At 26.0% G+C, this 16,252-nt stretch overlaps 2 protein-coding genes across 3 annotated transcripts in view; one reads left to right on the top strand and one right to left on the bottom strand.

The window, feature by feature from the left end:
- Positions 1–7,343, bottom strand: part of LOC100568528 — a 9,020-nt gene extending 1,677 nt beyond the window's left edge. The window contains exons 1-9 of one of the 2 annotated variants that reach the window (XM_003244128.4): positions 7,156–7,343; positions 6,952–7,054; positions 6,346–6,453; positions 6,126–6,252; positions 5,907–6,059; positions 1,107–1,471; positions 896–1,027; positions 609–831; positions 317–541 (exon numbers count right to left, since the gene is read on the bottom strand). In XM_003244128.4, the coding sequence (XP_003244176.2) occupies positions 317–541; positions 609–831; positions 896–1,027; positions 1,107–1,471; positions 5,907–6,059; positions 6,126–6,252; positions 6,346–6,419 (1,299 nt within the window). In that variant the 5' untranslated portion in view covers positions 6,420–6,453; positions 6,952–7,054; positions 7,156–7,343. The other variant, XM_008184307.3, reaches the window with a different exon arrangement.
- Positions 7,344–12,374: 5,031 nt separating this feature from the next.
- Positions 12,375–16,252, top strand: part of LOC100160220 (carbohydrate sulfotransferase 11) — a 137,711-nt gene continuing 133,833 nt past the window's right edge. The window contains exon 1 of the mRNA XM_029485699.1: positions 12,375–12,745. Within this exon, the coding sequence (XP_029341559.1) occupies positions 12,649–12,745 (97 nt within the window). The 5' untranslated portion in view covers positions 12,375–12,648. The remainder of the gene's footprint in view (positions 12,746–16,252) is intronic.

Below are 16,252 nucleotides of genomic sequence, written 5' to 3'. Positions count from 1 at the left end.
CCGCTCACAGTAAATTTGAAAACAAGTTCATATTATGACCATATCCATATCAGTTAATCATTTACCACAAGTATAAATTATGAACTGAGTCCATCAAAGTCCGTCTGACTATTTATGTGCCCCATAAGACAAAGACGTGTCTACCCACAGGGTATGCAAGTGCACACCCTGCATACCTTGTGCGCACGCCTATGTCTACATGCATCAACTACTTATCTAGTATCAATGGGTTAACATTAAATACCATAGTTTCAATAAATTACTTTTGTAAAGATTGATCATTGAGAAACAATACAAATATTAATACTTATTTTACCAATTTAAGATGAGTGTTTTTCATATATAAAATTAGAATTTCCCATAAAGGCATCGATTTGCTCTTCAAAGCCCGAACACCAGCTTGAAAGGCTTCAATTCCCATTTCCAGACTGTCGTAGTTTAAATAATATGATATCAAAGTAATCCAGAGTTCTACACCATCTTCTATCACCTCAACTGCTTTTCTCAGAATCCTATGGCAGTTTGTATTTGTGTTTTCAGCCTAAATAAAAATAAATTAATAAATTATTACTAATATTGAATAAATAATAATAATTTATGAAAAATACCCAACAAATATAATGTTCAGCTTTAAGTAATGCCTTGTTATCATGAACTTCTTGAAAGGCTCGCTCCATTGTATCATTCATAAAATTTCTTATTGTTTCTTTTTTCATGCGATAAGATTTCCGAATTTCTATAATATGATCAATATAAAAGTTCCATAACTTATGTTTATTTTTTAGTGGTAAATTTTCTTTCAATCCGTTTTCATAGGTTTTAATACAGTTTCTATAACACAATTAATTTAGTATCATAAAAAATTTATTTTATTCTACAATTTTTAGATACGGACCTAATACCACTAATATAATTTTTATCATAGTGTAATTGCTCAGTCTCCTGGTGATAGATAAATCCATCAAAATGAATTTTTGCTAATTTTTGCCACATTAGTTCACTATGCCTATACTTCTTAACCATATTTCTACATAAAAAAATATATTTATAAAAATAATCATGATTTAACGATGATAAAAATAAATTTTAATAAAATTAATCAATACCTGACAACATTACATTGCAATTCTCTAACTGCACTTAATTTTATTGCTCTGTCCAGTAATATAAAATGAAATTCTATATCACCTTCAAAAAATTTTATGAGGTTCCTATATTTTTCAATGGCAATTGGAAGTGAGGCACCTGAAGTCTTTTCTAAATGTTGTACTTCTACCCAGAACTCTTCTATGTAGAGATTTTTACAATTTTTGTGATATTTTAATCCTTCTGCAAAAAATTTTCTAGCTGATTCTACATCATTTCGATCATCAAATTCATATGTTGCTGCAGTTATGTACACTTCAGGATCACTATGATATCTCGACATAAGTGTATCCAACATGTTGCTACATTTAGTAATAAACAATGTCTGAAATTAAGAATTTTTAATGGTTAAATTAATATCATAATTTTGTCAACTTCAAATCAACAAATTAATTTTAATTTGGTAATAAAATGAAAATATACTATGTATGCATATTTCAACAATTATTTTAAAATTAATACATTCAAAACCTTTCCAGTAAAATAATTAGTTATAGAATGAGGGAATATATTGTCAACATTAAAATGCTAGTTATTATTATTTAGAAAAAAAAATTATTGAAACAGAAATTATATTAAAAGAATTTTATAATATGTATATGATATTATTGTTATTCTGTTATATATTATATTTTAATGATTCATTTTTGTAAACAGAAATAAAAAATAAGGCTTTTAAACTTTTGAAAATTTTAATATTATTTTGGATTGCGTGTATGAGAGACAGCGATCAAAATATAAGCCATTGAATTGTGTTTTGGTCGTCAGCTAGTAAAATGAAGCATTAGTTCAAGAGTAAAAATAAGATAAACCTGAACTCATAAGCTAACTCACATACAATTATATAAAATACATATAAAAATTAAAAAGTTACACTTAGTATTGAATTTTACTTAACAATTAGTTCAGGATTACCAAATTTTTCGATAACAGAATTAATATTTTTGTCTATTTTTAGTATCTTTTTGTTATCTTTTTACAGTTGTTTTTCATTTTTCTTTTTTTTTTTGCTCAATAACATTTTCTATCCCTGAATAGTTTAGATAAAAATAAAAATTAATTTCCTATATTGAATATATTGTTTAAAAATTATAAAATATATTTTATAAACGAAATACAACCTTTTATATTTAAATATAATTAATAATGATTATTTACTTTCATAACAATTTAACAATTTTTAACAATATATAAGTTTATAAATATAGAATATTTAATATATTCAATATGAGTTTCCAACAAAATTTGGAAAGAAAGAAGGGCTATATGATAATAATTATTTAACTCAATCAAATAGGACGTTATTTTATAAAACAAGAATGTACGGCAAAGAAAATAATTGTAGGTTATTTGTTTGTATTTATTTAAAAAAGTGGGAGTGCTAATACCATAATAATTAAAGATGAAAATAACCTATCCAATTTGATTCAATAGTATTTTATTTTACTTTATTTTATAATAAAAATTTTTGTTACATGTCAATGTCACAAATATTTTGAACCCATTTCTTAACTATAAGACTAGATATTATGATTCATTTACAGATTTTGTATATATTTATAATTTGTCTGTGGACTATTTTCTAAATGTTTTATGTTGTAATATCTAAAGTACTAATGAAAACTTAGATGAAACTTTCTAGAAAATTATGTAAATAGTGTAAATTTAGATACTATTAAACTAACAGAAACATGGCATGACACAAATGCTGTAATATTTCTTTGATAGATTTCGATATCTATTTTTCAAACTTCAAGAGAAATCAAAGTTATGGTACAACAATTTTATTCAAAAAACATATTGAATTTATCGAGTCAAATATTGTTAAATTAAATATAAAATTTGTTTATTAAGTTTATATCTCTATTCTGTGTATATGTTTAACACCGTAAAAATGGTGTTTTGTACAATTCAAAATGTCACCAAAATCAATTGTGTACTAATTTCCGACTAATTTTGACAAATAGTGTAGATAATATAATTGTTATTCATTGTAACGTTTAAAAAAAAAAAATTGTAAACATGACTAAGATAGATCCAAAACCAATCTTGTATAAAATATTTTTTTTTTAATATTTATTCATTTTTATGATTTATTAGAATTATTTTAGAATAATTTATAATATCAATTAATATTAATAATATTCACTTTATATTCGCAATTATCCACTTTAACTAGTTATTAATTTAAAATGTAAACACTTTAACGATTCATTATCTGTAATTCTATAATATAACTAGTTATTTTATGCATTTTCAAGATAAAGTATTTATATAATTTGAATGTAAGCACTTTATCTAGAATGTTACGTTAAATTATAAAATAACTGATTTAATACTTTAACGGTAACATATATAATCATTTATATGGTCACCTTCTAATGAAATTCAAAAATTTTTTACCGCAGTAAATAATATTTTATGTAATTTTATGAACCTTAATGTTTTCACTATAATCATAGGGGATATGAATATAAACATAATTGGAGATAATTCAATTGATAATGATTATTTTGACGCATTATCAATGTGGGACTATAAGCCTATAAATCGTTAATTAATGTATATACCAGAACAACGAAAACTGCTAAGCACCCATGTATCAAACACATTTTCAAAATTTAATAAATAAATTTCAGGCCAGTGTTATACAAGTTATTATAACTGACCATTGCTCAAATGTTCTTTCTATACCTTTAAGAAATAAGATACTTTCAAAAAAACAGTATAAAATTGAAACAGTTTATTATAAAGAGGTAGAAAAAATCTTGAAATCTGAATCATGGAAAGAATTATTCAATCATTTTAATGTTAATGAATGTTGTGACTTATTTTTTAATGTATTATCTAATTGCTATATCATCAGCGACCTACATGAAAACTATTTTGTTACACTTTCAACTTTTCTTCTAACATTACAGTTTATTGCTACCTAAATTTTAAATGCTTTTCATGTTAGTATGAATTTTAATTTAAGTTCAATATTTGGATTTTTTTTAACTTTGTTAAATTTACTCATTTATAAAAAAAAATTTTTCAAATGTTTTGAATATGAACATTTAAAATGAACACTTAAGGCTAATTCAATTTTTGAAATTTTTTTAGTGCAAACTGTAATCAATTTTACTAGTTTTTTTTTACTACTTCAGCATCTACACCCCACTGATGATAGTACCTAGTGGTAACAAAAAAGAAATTGTATATAAAGGAAAAAACAAAATGAGAATTGAAACTCATTATATCATTATTGATGTTTTAGAACTTGAAACTAGGAACTAAAATTGCTGCAAATAATTATATTTCTATTAATTTATTTTTTATTACTCAATTAAGTTGTTTACCAGTTACAGACAGTAATGCTTAAAAGAACATAAAGAATTTTATTTCTATAAAAATTATTTTGATTCATCAAGTAGTTGATAGTTCAAGTAGTTCACGTTTTCAAATTTAAGTATACTGTAAATGATCATTTGATGAAAGTGATGCATTAAATTTATTAAAAATAATTTCAAGATAAAGATATATCCAAATATTATAATTGCATTTATATTGTATTTGTCCAGTTACCAATTTTATTGTTCAGCCATAAGAATATTTTCTAAGTTGAAAAGAATAAAAAATAAATAAAGAACAAGCTAGACCCAGACTAGATATACAGGTACGATGCCATGAAATTAAATGAAAAAAAATCCCAATGGTTAAATTTTCAGCATTTTTAATAATAAACTCTAAATAAACGCAATCAATATGTAACTCCAACTGACTAATTAGTTGTCAAAATAAATGACTCATAATATTAGAATTTAGAAAGCGCTGCAATGACTAATAGAATCACATATTTTATTTTCATAATTTTTACTTAAAGATTTAAACTAAACTTAGGTAATTAAATTTAACATGCAATACGTGCAACCGTGTAGATTGTTTATTACAGTTTTTAACATAGAATTAATTTTATTTCTAATATTTTAATATTTAATTTAGGTGATATTATTGTATAATTTATAAAATAATTCTTATAACTCTTGCCCGTGGCATTATTGCTTTCATTTTTATATTGGAAATCTTTTTAACGGAATTTTAGTATATTAGGAGTCGGTCTTAATCTGAGCCTGATGATGATACAACATACAAATATATATTAGGTATGGTAACAGTTAATAATAGTTAGGGCTCAAATTTAAATGCCCTTTAAAATACTGAAAAATTTCCTTTCAAAAAATACATTATTATTTATTTACATAATATTACTAGAAATAGGTTTAAAATTACCTAAAAAAATAATTTACAAAAACATTTAAAAATGCACTTTAACATCAAATAATATAATATAATAAATGTCATGTTCTTGCCATAAATTAATTCAACATAGGTACCGTACTACTAAGTAAAATAATTTAGTATATAATAAAATATACTAGGGACCCACCCCTAAATTAGGTCTAGCAGTTTCCAGAATTGAACTATGTTCTTGGCACCACTGCTCTGCATAACCTTACAACTAAAATTATTATATATTGCAAGCTTTAGAGATATTCATTAGTCTTTATACACAACATAGAACAATTTAAAAACCACATCCCATCTTGTACATAAAAATGTAAAACAATTCTGCCAAGTCACAAGAACAATCACTTAACATTTATTGAATCAACAGTAAGCTAATGGTCCCTTAAACATGATTAGAAGGCCATGTTGATCCATAAAAATAATTAATTTTTCATGCAGCCCGGCAATAATGTTGTAATTTGTTCACTTACATTATTTGAGCAAAACTCAATATATTCTGATAATGAAGTCTTTTCAACGGGAAACAGTAGAAACATACTGTTATACATATCATTGATACGATTTGATAAGATTGTAAGTATTTCAGTATTAATATACTCGGTGTCGTTTTCTTTCATTTCTTGCTATTAAAGAAAAATAATAATACGAATTATAATTGAAATAATATAGGTAAGTTGACATAGTCTTACATCAATTTTAAGTTGACACGTATCCAGCATATTTAGTTCAACTTTTATTTGTTTCATCAATTCCTCTTTGGTGGCTAACCCAAGTGTAATTTTCTGGTTAAGCGATTTACGATCATCATTTAATTTTCTTAAATGTAAAAATAAAATTAAAAAAATTACCTATATATTTTATGATGGTAATGATTAAAATAAAAAACTGGCTTAAGAAATTTATGCTTACATTAGTTCGTCCCATTTCAATATTCTATAAGTTTTCATGAAATGTATTTCGGATTCCACTTCGTCTGCCAACATGATGAGAAACTATTTTTCGAGATTTCTTTGTAAACTAGACAAAAAAAAGACACCTCAATGATTCGGGTAGTATATTCAATGGAATTAAACAAATTAATAAGTTCAAAAAATTGTAATAACTAGGTAGGTAACAATTTCAGCATGAGTTCAAACATGACTGCCTATATCAGATGTTAAAAACACCATCGTGCCAAAATATAGAGCTCTATTCTAACTGATAGGTATTTGCTTGTGGTACTTGAATAAATTAGAAAGTATGGAATACATCATATAATCACATAAATATATAATTATAATAATATATACTAAATTCTTATCGATTCAAACGTTTTTGTAATTCCATCACAAAACAGTACCATCGACTAGGAAACTAACAACAATTTTGTGGATCTAGACACCATTCTTGTCCTTTGGGGCATTATCAGACATCTAAATCTTAATTTTTCAATTGGAAAAATCATTAGAATAAGACATGCATGATGTGTTTGAAAAAAAAAAATTCAAATTGTATTATCGTAAACAGCGTACTTACCCTAGCAGCTGTAATTAGATAACTTCCGAGTTCTGAGTGATTGCCGTTTGGACGTTACGTCTTTGGTCCTAAAAGTGTCGACACGTCGTCCTGACACTATGAACTAATTTAGGATTATTATTTACAATTATTATTATTGTTGTTGATATTTGTTATTATATTATATTGTTAAATCGTGATTGATAAGGTTTTAATGTTCCATACTTCCATATTATCCTAGTGATAAGCTCTCGTGTCGTATAGGTACTTGTCGTATAGGTACTTGTATCCGAACATTCCGAACGCGTGCCCAGCGACTAGAGAACATATATAATAATATTTAGGCCCTCTACGACTCTACGTATACCCATCGGACATTCGGACACATTCTGTATGACTATGATAAAATAATAATATTATGTTAATTCGTATTTCGTGGTCAAGTAGAACAGTCGGCGGTTATCGTACGATAAAAATCGATAGCGATCGACGATGATTATTATTGTTATACTACGGATTGGATTCCGGTAGTGTGGTTATACAGTGTGGACAATTCTTAAACAACACGAATACAATAAATTACAATATACATTTTATTCTTAATTTAAAATTTTTTCCTAATATTAGTTTAACTTTAATGTAATAAATCAATTGCCTAATGATTAAATATTTATATTTTGCTATATTAAATAACAAAATCCAAACGTCTTTTCATATTGTCGCTTTTTCCAAAACGGTCAATTATTAAGTCAATGTTTATGTAAATTTCCCTGTAAAAAATTAGAGATATAATATGGATAGGGGGGTACTCTCCCTCCTCCACCAATATCCGTCCCTGCAGTGTGCGATCGTAAGGACACTGGACAATGAGCATACGGTATCGGGTAAAGAACTATAAAAGTTACGGCGACGCCACATCATCGTTGGCCAGCTGTTATAGGCATATAAGTACCTACCTATAAACTAATAATGGTCAGTGCATAGAGAGAGAAATCACCAGACGGGATTGTTGTGAGAGAGAAGAGAAGTTTTGGCCGTTACAGTGTGCCAAAACATAATATAGCCCAAAACATGTTTTCTCTCCCTCATATGTTCATATTATGTCATGTTTTCTCTCTCAGTTATGTCGTCTGGATTAATCATGGACAGAGCGGAGTGGGAAGCAATGTGCATATGGTTTATAGGTCTATGCCCGTAGGCGGTAGGCCATACCTACAACAGTCAACGGCCGGCACGACCTCTCGCAAATTAGTAATTACTAATTACTAATAAATTAGTCACCAGTCGGTGGCAGTCAGTATAGTCACTGCAATCTACAGTTATAAAAAAATATTTATAATTAAATTTGAAATGGGAGTTTTAAATAAATGTATGAAATACAAATATAACAATATCATTACTATCTCCAATGTAAATAAACAAATTGATAAGCTAGTGGGTCTTTTTAGTCAGCCCCGTAAATGCCCCCTGAAACATTATATATATCCAGATCCTTAAAAAACAAAATTTTCAAAAATTATTGAATTTTTTATTTTAAAATTAATCAACAAAATACGAAATCATTACATACTTACTATATAAAAAAAAAAATTATATTTTTGTCAATAAAATAAAAAACCAGGTATACCTATGATACGAATTTCTGATTCCACTAAAATGTTAATGATGAGAAAACTCACGTTTACAAAATAAAAATTCAAAAAAATTATTTTTTGATATTTTAAACTCAAAAACAAGATTTTGAAATGTTAAAGTTTTTTGACCATAACTTCCAAACAAAATTTGACCTACTTTTTTTTAATGTACCTACATATTAAGCATAAATAAAACACATTTTGAAAAAAATCTCAAAGGTCGCTAAATTGCATTTGTTCTAAAATTTCATATTTTTATCTATTAGGTATCTCTTAAATCTCTAGGAATGTTAAATTAGCAAACTATAGTTTTCATTAAAAAAAACTAGATACCTAGGTATAAACTATAAGTAAAACAAAAATAAACACAATGATTTCTTTATAGGCACCTAAGCATTTAACGATGTTGGGTAAATTACTTTTAAAAAGTAATGCAATTACGTTACTTGTTACTTCAAATATTTTTATTTAAGTTACAATTGCGCTACCTAAAATTATTTTTATCTCATTATATTATGTTTTCATTAATAAGGTTACTTTTTTATCATTTTAAACAGTTATAATTTTTTTTGAACCATATTCAATTCATATGATTCAGTTATTATGTATAAATTTTACAATCATAGACCTAGTGATAATATATACCTATTACCTATGTACAAATGCGTGCAACCGCCAACCAGTACCTAAGTCATTAATCATAATTCATTTTAATTCATTTAAACTGAACTCTTTTCTTTTTGCTAATAAAGTGATAACTTTTATTCCCGGATTGTTATCGGAATCGAAAATAAATATAATTGATTTTTAATTTTCCTGAAATATCCTAACGGCTTGTTTTTGTTATACATTCAAAACTATTATTTTAATAACGTGGAAAACAACGCGTTAGTGTGTTATTTCATAAACATTACTATAAAAAAAAGTAATTTTGTCACAATTGCATAACTTCAATAAAATGTAATGAAATTACTGCTGCGTTACTGAAAAAGTAATTGCGTTACAGTAATTTGAAATTTGCGTTACGTTACTACCCAACGCTGGCATTTAATGTGTTTTGTCTAATTTTAAAAATTTTATTATGCATTTTATAATATTTTATTGAAAAAATCGAATAGTAAGTTATGCTATATATACATAGTATACACTATAATATTATTATACAAATAAAATATAAATTGAAAATAAAATATATTATTTATAATTATTGTATTTTTTCTGACCTTAATTTTATTAATAATAATAATCTAGAAACATTTAGCTTTAACTTTCTCCTAAGTGGTTAAGTCCTAGATTTGAAAATAAAGTGATAATTTCTTCAAAATCTGATTTAACTACTTGTACATTTCTAAATTCTAATTAAATTATCAGTATGAATACCTACGGACGCAAAATACCTTTCTTGGTTCATATAGTTGACCTTAAATATTTTTGTAATTATTAATATTATTTTCCAACTAATTTATAAAAACATCATACATTTTTGAGCTGAACAAACGGCTTTTAACAACATTTTATGATAATTACTAAATATATAGTATACATTTATTTTATATTTTGGTACATTGATACACAATAATAATAATATGTCAATATAAATTGACTGCCTCTAGATGGACTAAAAAATTTACCACCCCGGGAAACAGTGTACACTGTACACTTGCCCCTCTAAAAACTTAATACGTGCATGGGTTTTATTAGTTATTAATTTCAATGAGACTTGTGTAAAGTTTTAACTTTTAAATCACAAATACAGGGTTTCAAATTTTCCCTATTTCCCATTAAATCAGTATAATATTATACAACACGATGTTTCACGTAGACGTTTTACACAAAATAATCTATACGTCTATACGTATAATAGCTGTAGGTACCAGGTACCTAATGTACAATGTACAATGTACAATTTATAATGTTTTATAGCCTGTAAGTTGTAAATTAACACATTTGTGTTGTAACATATGTATAAATAATAATATACCGATAAAATTTACTAATATTTGACAATTGGCGTTACATAATTTCTTCTATTTTGGAACTTCAACAAATAGTTAATTAAAAATTATAGCAAATTTAATTTTAAATAATGATAACTAATAAATAACAAAACATATAGGATATTCTATCAAAAATTAAAAATCAACCAATTTTTTTTTTTTTGAACTGAACGTTATTTCAAACAACAATATTAAGATTCCGGGATTCGATTTTAGCAATAAATAAAATCGTTCGAAAATAAGTTTAACTGAAGTACTAAAATGGTATACGAAATTAATATTTGACATATATAAGTAGTTATAAGTTATAACTTATATCTGATGTCTGATTCAATCAATATTTTATACCCACTGTAATAATTGCCAATTGGAAATTTGCCTATATTGACCTTATAAACGGTCGGTATCGAATCCGGATTGCAACAGACGGTCATAGTATTTAAGGAGTTAATAATAGGCATTTCTGATTACACGCAGTGTGGTCTTGTACATGTGTGAGTGAGTGGGTGAGGGAGTGAGCGTGTGTGTGACTGTATAGTCTGTAGTGAGTGCAAAAGAAATAGCACGTACAAGTCTCTAACGCGTTGCGCTTGTGTAAAACGGTAAATAATGTACTATGCACTATGCTCAATGCTCGTTTGTAATATTTTATACATTATGTGAATCCCACCGATGGACCTAAACATGTGATAAGACTTTAGAAAACTGTTTTGAATTATTTATTATACTATTCTCTACACTATACTTGAGATCGATCAGGCTATATTTTAAGATTTTTAATTTTAATTTTAAATAATCTACATTTAAAATTTCATAAATGTGATCTATTTAAACTTAATTTTTAGGAGTTGAAGAACGAAATTTTAAAAAAGTGGCCCGATCGATCTCAAGTACCTATATAGGTATAATAACAAATTAAAATCAGTTTTCAAAAGTATTTACCAAAAGTGATACTATACCGTCGATGGTATAGATCTATACCAGTACCTATAATAAATACGCATTGCTATACTTACTAGGTCCATTGTGGTATATGATCAACAAAATATTGTCACATTTTAGTAGAAATAACTGACCGTTAGTGATCCCCTTAATTTTCCAGAACGATTAATAGAAAAATCCTTATTTTCCAGGAGCGAACGCAGGAAAAAATTTCGGTGGGAGAGAAGTGACCTACATTTGTAGGTCAGGTAATTTATTTTTTGTTTCTTATATTGACTCCCCCGCGTTCGCCTCTGTTGGTTTCTTAAGTATACGTGAGCCGAGAGGTAAGTTCAAGATGTGAGTTTTGTTAAGTATAAAATAACTTATTACTACATTATGTTGCGATCTTGTATTCTTGTATGGTGATGCAAAAGTCCATAACAGATAAGTGATAGCACACTTATATTGTTATATTTTAATTAGTAATTTTTTTTATATGTACCTAATTTGGATTTATAGGTACGCGCTAATAATAATTTTTTTTCTTACGATTCTAATTTCTATTTAACTTTTTGGTAACGTTTTGAAGGTATTTAAACTTGACCTACATTCTTATAAGAATTCTTGATAGTTTTTTACCTACATAATAATATACATATAAAGCTTCTGTGTAATCTACTTCATATATTTTGTTAAGTTGTTACATTTTATTTGCCTATACGTGTACCGATAAGTAAATATTTTTATAATAATATTCAAATATTATAGGAAATCATTTTGATACATTTACATTTTTATAAAACTAATTTTTTTTTTTTAATACTTATAAGATATTATTTGTGAAGTAAAACCAGTTTCGTTGGAGGTGGTAAGTACTGTCGCCGTTACTCCTTCTTAAAGTCAAGGTCAGCAGCGTGGCAATAGATTGTTGACCTACTGAAATAGTTGAAGGAATATTCAGTTATGTGGCTCACAGACGACAACTTCTTCTTCTCTTTTACCTTTTAACTATATTATTAATTATTAAATTATGTGTTCCTTATTGAGTAACAAATTTAAATTAAATCGGGCGATTAAAAAATTACTTATGTGACAACCATTTTTCAAAAAAAAAAATGATTGTTAGACTGCGACCAAAACAACTTCCGGTGTGAAAATAAATTATGATACTCAAAATTGTGATACTTTGTTGGGTTATAATTTGTTTAACAACGATGTTATTCTACACTGAACATTTCTACATAAACATTTTTAAAACCCGTAAGTAAAATATTACGTTATTTATACAAATTATACTGTTCGAATAATTTTATTTAAATTATTTTGCTTATAAAAAATTATTATATTTTACGTTCGTAATATTTAAATATATATATTATAACCAATTTAATTTAAGCAATTGCATATTTTTTTGTACTTTGTATAAGAAAATGGATTCATTCAAAACTTGTTTTATGTTATTTATAAATCAAAATCTTATTTTTTAACCTTTTTTTGGATATTTAACAGCTATTAGGATATAATATTGCATCACTGTTTCATTAATTCTCTGTGTTAATGCTTTTTTTCTCATTTTAATAATGTTTTTTTCTTATTTTTGATCGATAAAATTGTAAATGTAAGAAATAATTCTTTATGTTAATGGTCATTTTGTAACCTACATGTGACACAAGTCACGTTTTATATGGGAAAGTTTCGTATTTTGAAAGTCTGCCCCGGCAAAAGCATTCAGGATACCTAGTATTTGTTTTATCATTGTTGAATGTTTATTAATTTATTATAAATTATAATAATTAATATTACATTATAGATTTTTCATGTTACGATGTTATACTTTTATACGAATTTTATCTATACATACTGTTTCAGAAAATTTCATAACTATTGATTAATAATTTAACACAAATAGACTATTAGCACACGTGACTAAACACGTTTGTACTTTGGATTAAATACTAATTGACAATTTATTTGCCACAGTTAAATTTTAAATTTGTATTAATTGTTGTTAATTTAAGTAGTAAATGTTTTTATTTTACTTTTTAGAGAGGAATGTCCATACATTTCATATTATGTTAAATAAATAATCATTACGACCGAATGTTCAGTGTTTTTCAAACAAATAAACGATAAGGCTGTAAATAATAACCTAATCTATTTAAATATAGGTACAGTTCAAAGATGTTAAGTCCCATGGACTATTGGCCTATATTGTTAATATAATATTATATATTATAAATAATAGAATATAGAGACTGAAATATTAGAATATTTTTTTCTGTATATTGTAGGTATATGCCATATTACTTTAAATATCAAATTAACGTTTTTCACATATCTATAAGTTTACATCGCACGTTTTAATAGTGTACGGTGCTTGTAAATCAAATAAAATAAAACAACTCCATGGTATTCTATGGTATTAATATAATAATATATTATGTTGACATTGACAACAAATAATATTGTAAAATTATTTGACATCATTTTCCAACATTATTTGCTGTGGCATAGTTTGTAGAAGACAATTTATTTTGGGCCAGTAGGTAAGCCAGTTTAGGCAAGGATGAGCTGCTATTAAATGATTGTGCATTATATTTTTTATGGCTATGTATTTGTGTCTATTTTGTACGTTCTATTGTGCTGCGTATCGATGTTACATTCATCTGTTTTTGTGTAATAATTAAAACGTTGTGACTAAATATTTTATTAAAAAAAATATTATATTACAGACTGAAAAACTGAATTTCCAACACACTTTGGACATTGCACTATTTTTTTTTATCCAAGCAATACTTATATATTTTATTGTTAATATTTAAACTCTGAACAATTATAATTTATATTTTAAATTGTAAAATATCTTTTCACATGTTAGACGTTAGTGATTACATGGATCAAATATAGATTAAAAAAATACTATTAAATATATATAATTTGTTCATAAGCTATAAAGTAGGTACCTACCTATTAATTAGATGATTATTAGTTATAAAAAGAGCTGTGAATTTCGTGCTTTGAAAAAGTAAAATATGCATGCATTTATGTGCTAAAAACAGGCAAAATATTCACAAAAAAATCCAAAATATGCACTTAAAAATGTTACAAACAAATGTATGATTAACAATAATAGTCATGTTAGCCAGATGTAGGCAACAAAAATATTAGAACAATTATTTTATATTTACCAAAATAAAATATTATTTATTTTTAATAAAATAATAAATAATTCTTTAATGAATAAAAAATTCGTTTAACAATGAAACTCAGGGCTAAAAACAAAACTTACAAAAAAAAAATATTATGAAGTGCCTAGAAATAATGATAATAACTTACACTTTTAGCCTTTAGGAACCTTGAATTTTGATCAAGTTGATCATGCGAAAATAATATATATTATTATCATAATTATTGATGACGGAGGTTAGATCACTTTCAATATTTAATAAGGCTAAAACATTTATGCTAATGACAGGTAATGGATTTATAATATTATATAATAATCTTAGCAAAATACAAAATATAAAAAGGTGAAAAAGTGGGTACCTACCACTATTCTGTAGGTACAGTAGTTGTCGAGTAGGTTATTATAATGAATGTGTTAGATTTGAATTCAACGATAAATCATTGCATACAAAAAACGATTCTGAGTGGAGATGGTGTGTCATTCTAGCATACATGTATAATTGTATAAATAATCAAATTTAATAATTAAAAATCACTGAATATCAAATATTTAAAAAATGCATTTATCAATTAATGATTCAGTGAACTTTTCTACATTTTTTTGGTTGAAAAAGGTAGAAAACTTGTTGGGAATTTTCTATTAAAATTTTTAAATATTATATATTATAAGATATTAAAAGTGCAAAAACAAAAACTCAAATAAATTTGATAAATGTTGATTATTTAATTAAAAGATGTTTACACCATTGATCATTGATTTCTTTCGGAGAATGAAATATAATTAATCATTAACATTTTTTTGCAATCAGAAATAATATGAGTGTTCGGATGTGTTTCTTAAAAGTATGTCAGCGTAACATGTTTCGTTGTGTGTCAATTTTATACACACTATTGTTGTATACTTAATTATAATTAGAATAGGTTTTGGGGGTGGAAAGAGGGAGTCCTCCCAGTGTATATAATAATTTAATGTCGGTATTGAAAAGAGGAAATTAAGGAATGAGTGGGGTTTCTAATGATTATATAAAATATATTAAAGCAGTATTTTTTTAATCCATTGGTTTTTGTAGTTTGTTTTATGGTTTCCTAGCTATAATTTTTGAATTGTTCTTAGTTGAATCATGATGCAGGTATATAATATAATATATTATAGCAATATATAGGTAATATAATATTACTTATTGGGGCCAGGTGTGGCGTAGTCCGGCGTCTCTAGCTACCGGATGGATGACTACTTGGGTTTTTAGCGACGAGTCCTCGTCTCACATACAACGTGTTGCTCAAAATCAACCGTATAACCCCCCAAAAACAAACCCACAAAACTTTAATGACCAAAGCTTTCGATGATTCAAAACTAAGCAGATAAATCAATTTTATAATTTTTTTTTAAAAACTTTTTTGGATTTTGACTTCAGAGTGTGGCAAATCGAAATTAATGTTTTGTTTTTACAATCGTGTAGGCGCTTTTGTGTTTGTGTCTATCATCACTATTAATCTTTTGAAGTAGTAAGAGACACTTCGTAGTTAGTACTTTTGGGAAAAACAAAAAAAAATATATAAAAAATGTGAATATTTATTTTG

This window comes from Acyrthosiphon pisum, chromosome X, assembly GCF_005508785.2.
Source record: "Acyrthosiphon pisum isolate AL4f chromosome X, pea_aphid_22Mar2018_4r6ur, whole genome shotgun sequence".
NCBI classification, from domain to species: domain Eukaryota; kingdom Metazoa; phylum Arthropoda; class Insecta; order Hemiptera; family Aphididae; genus Acyrthosiphon; species Acyrthosiphon pisum.
The sequence above is the reverse complement of the archived record's forward strand: the minus strand, read 5'-3'. Positions and strand labels throughout refer to the sequence as shown.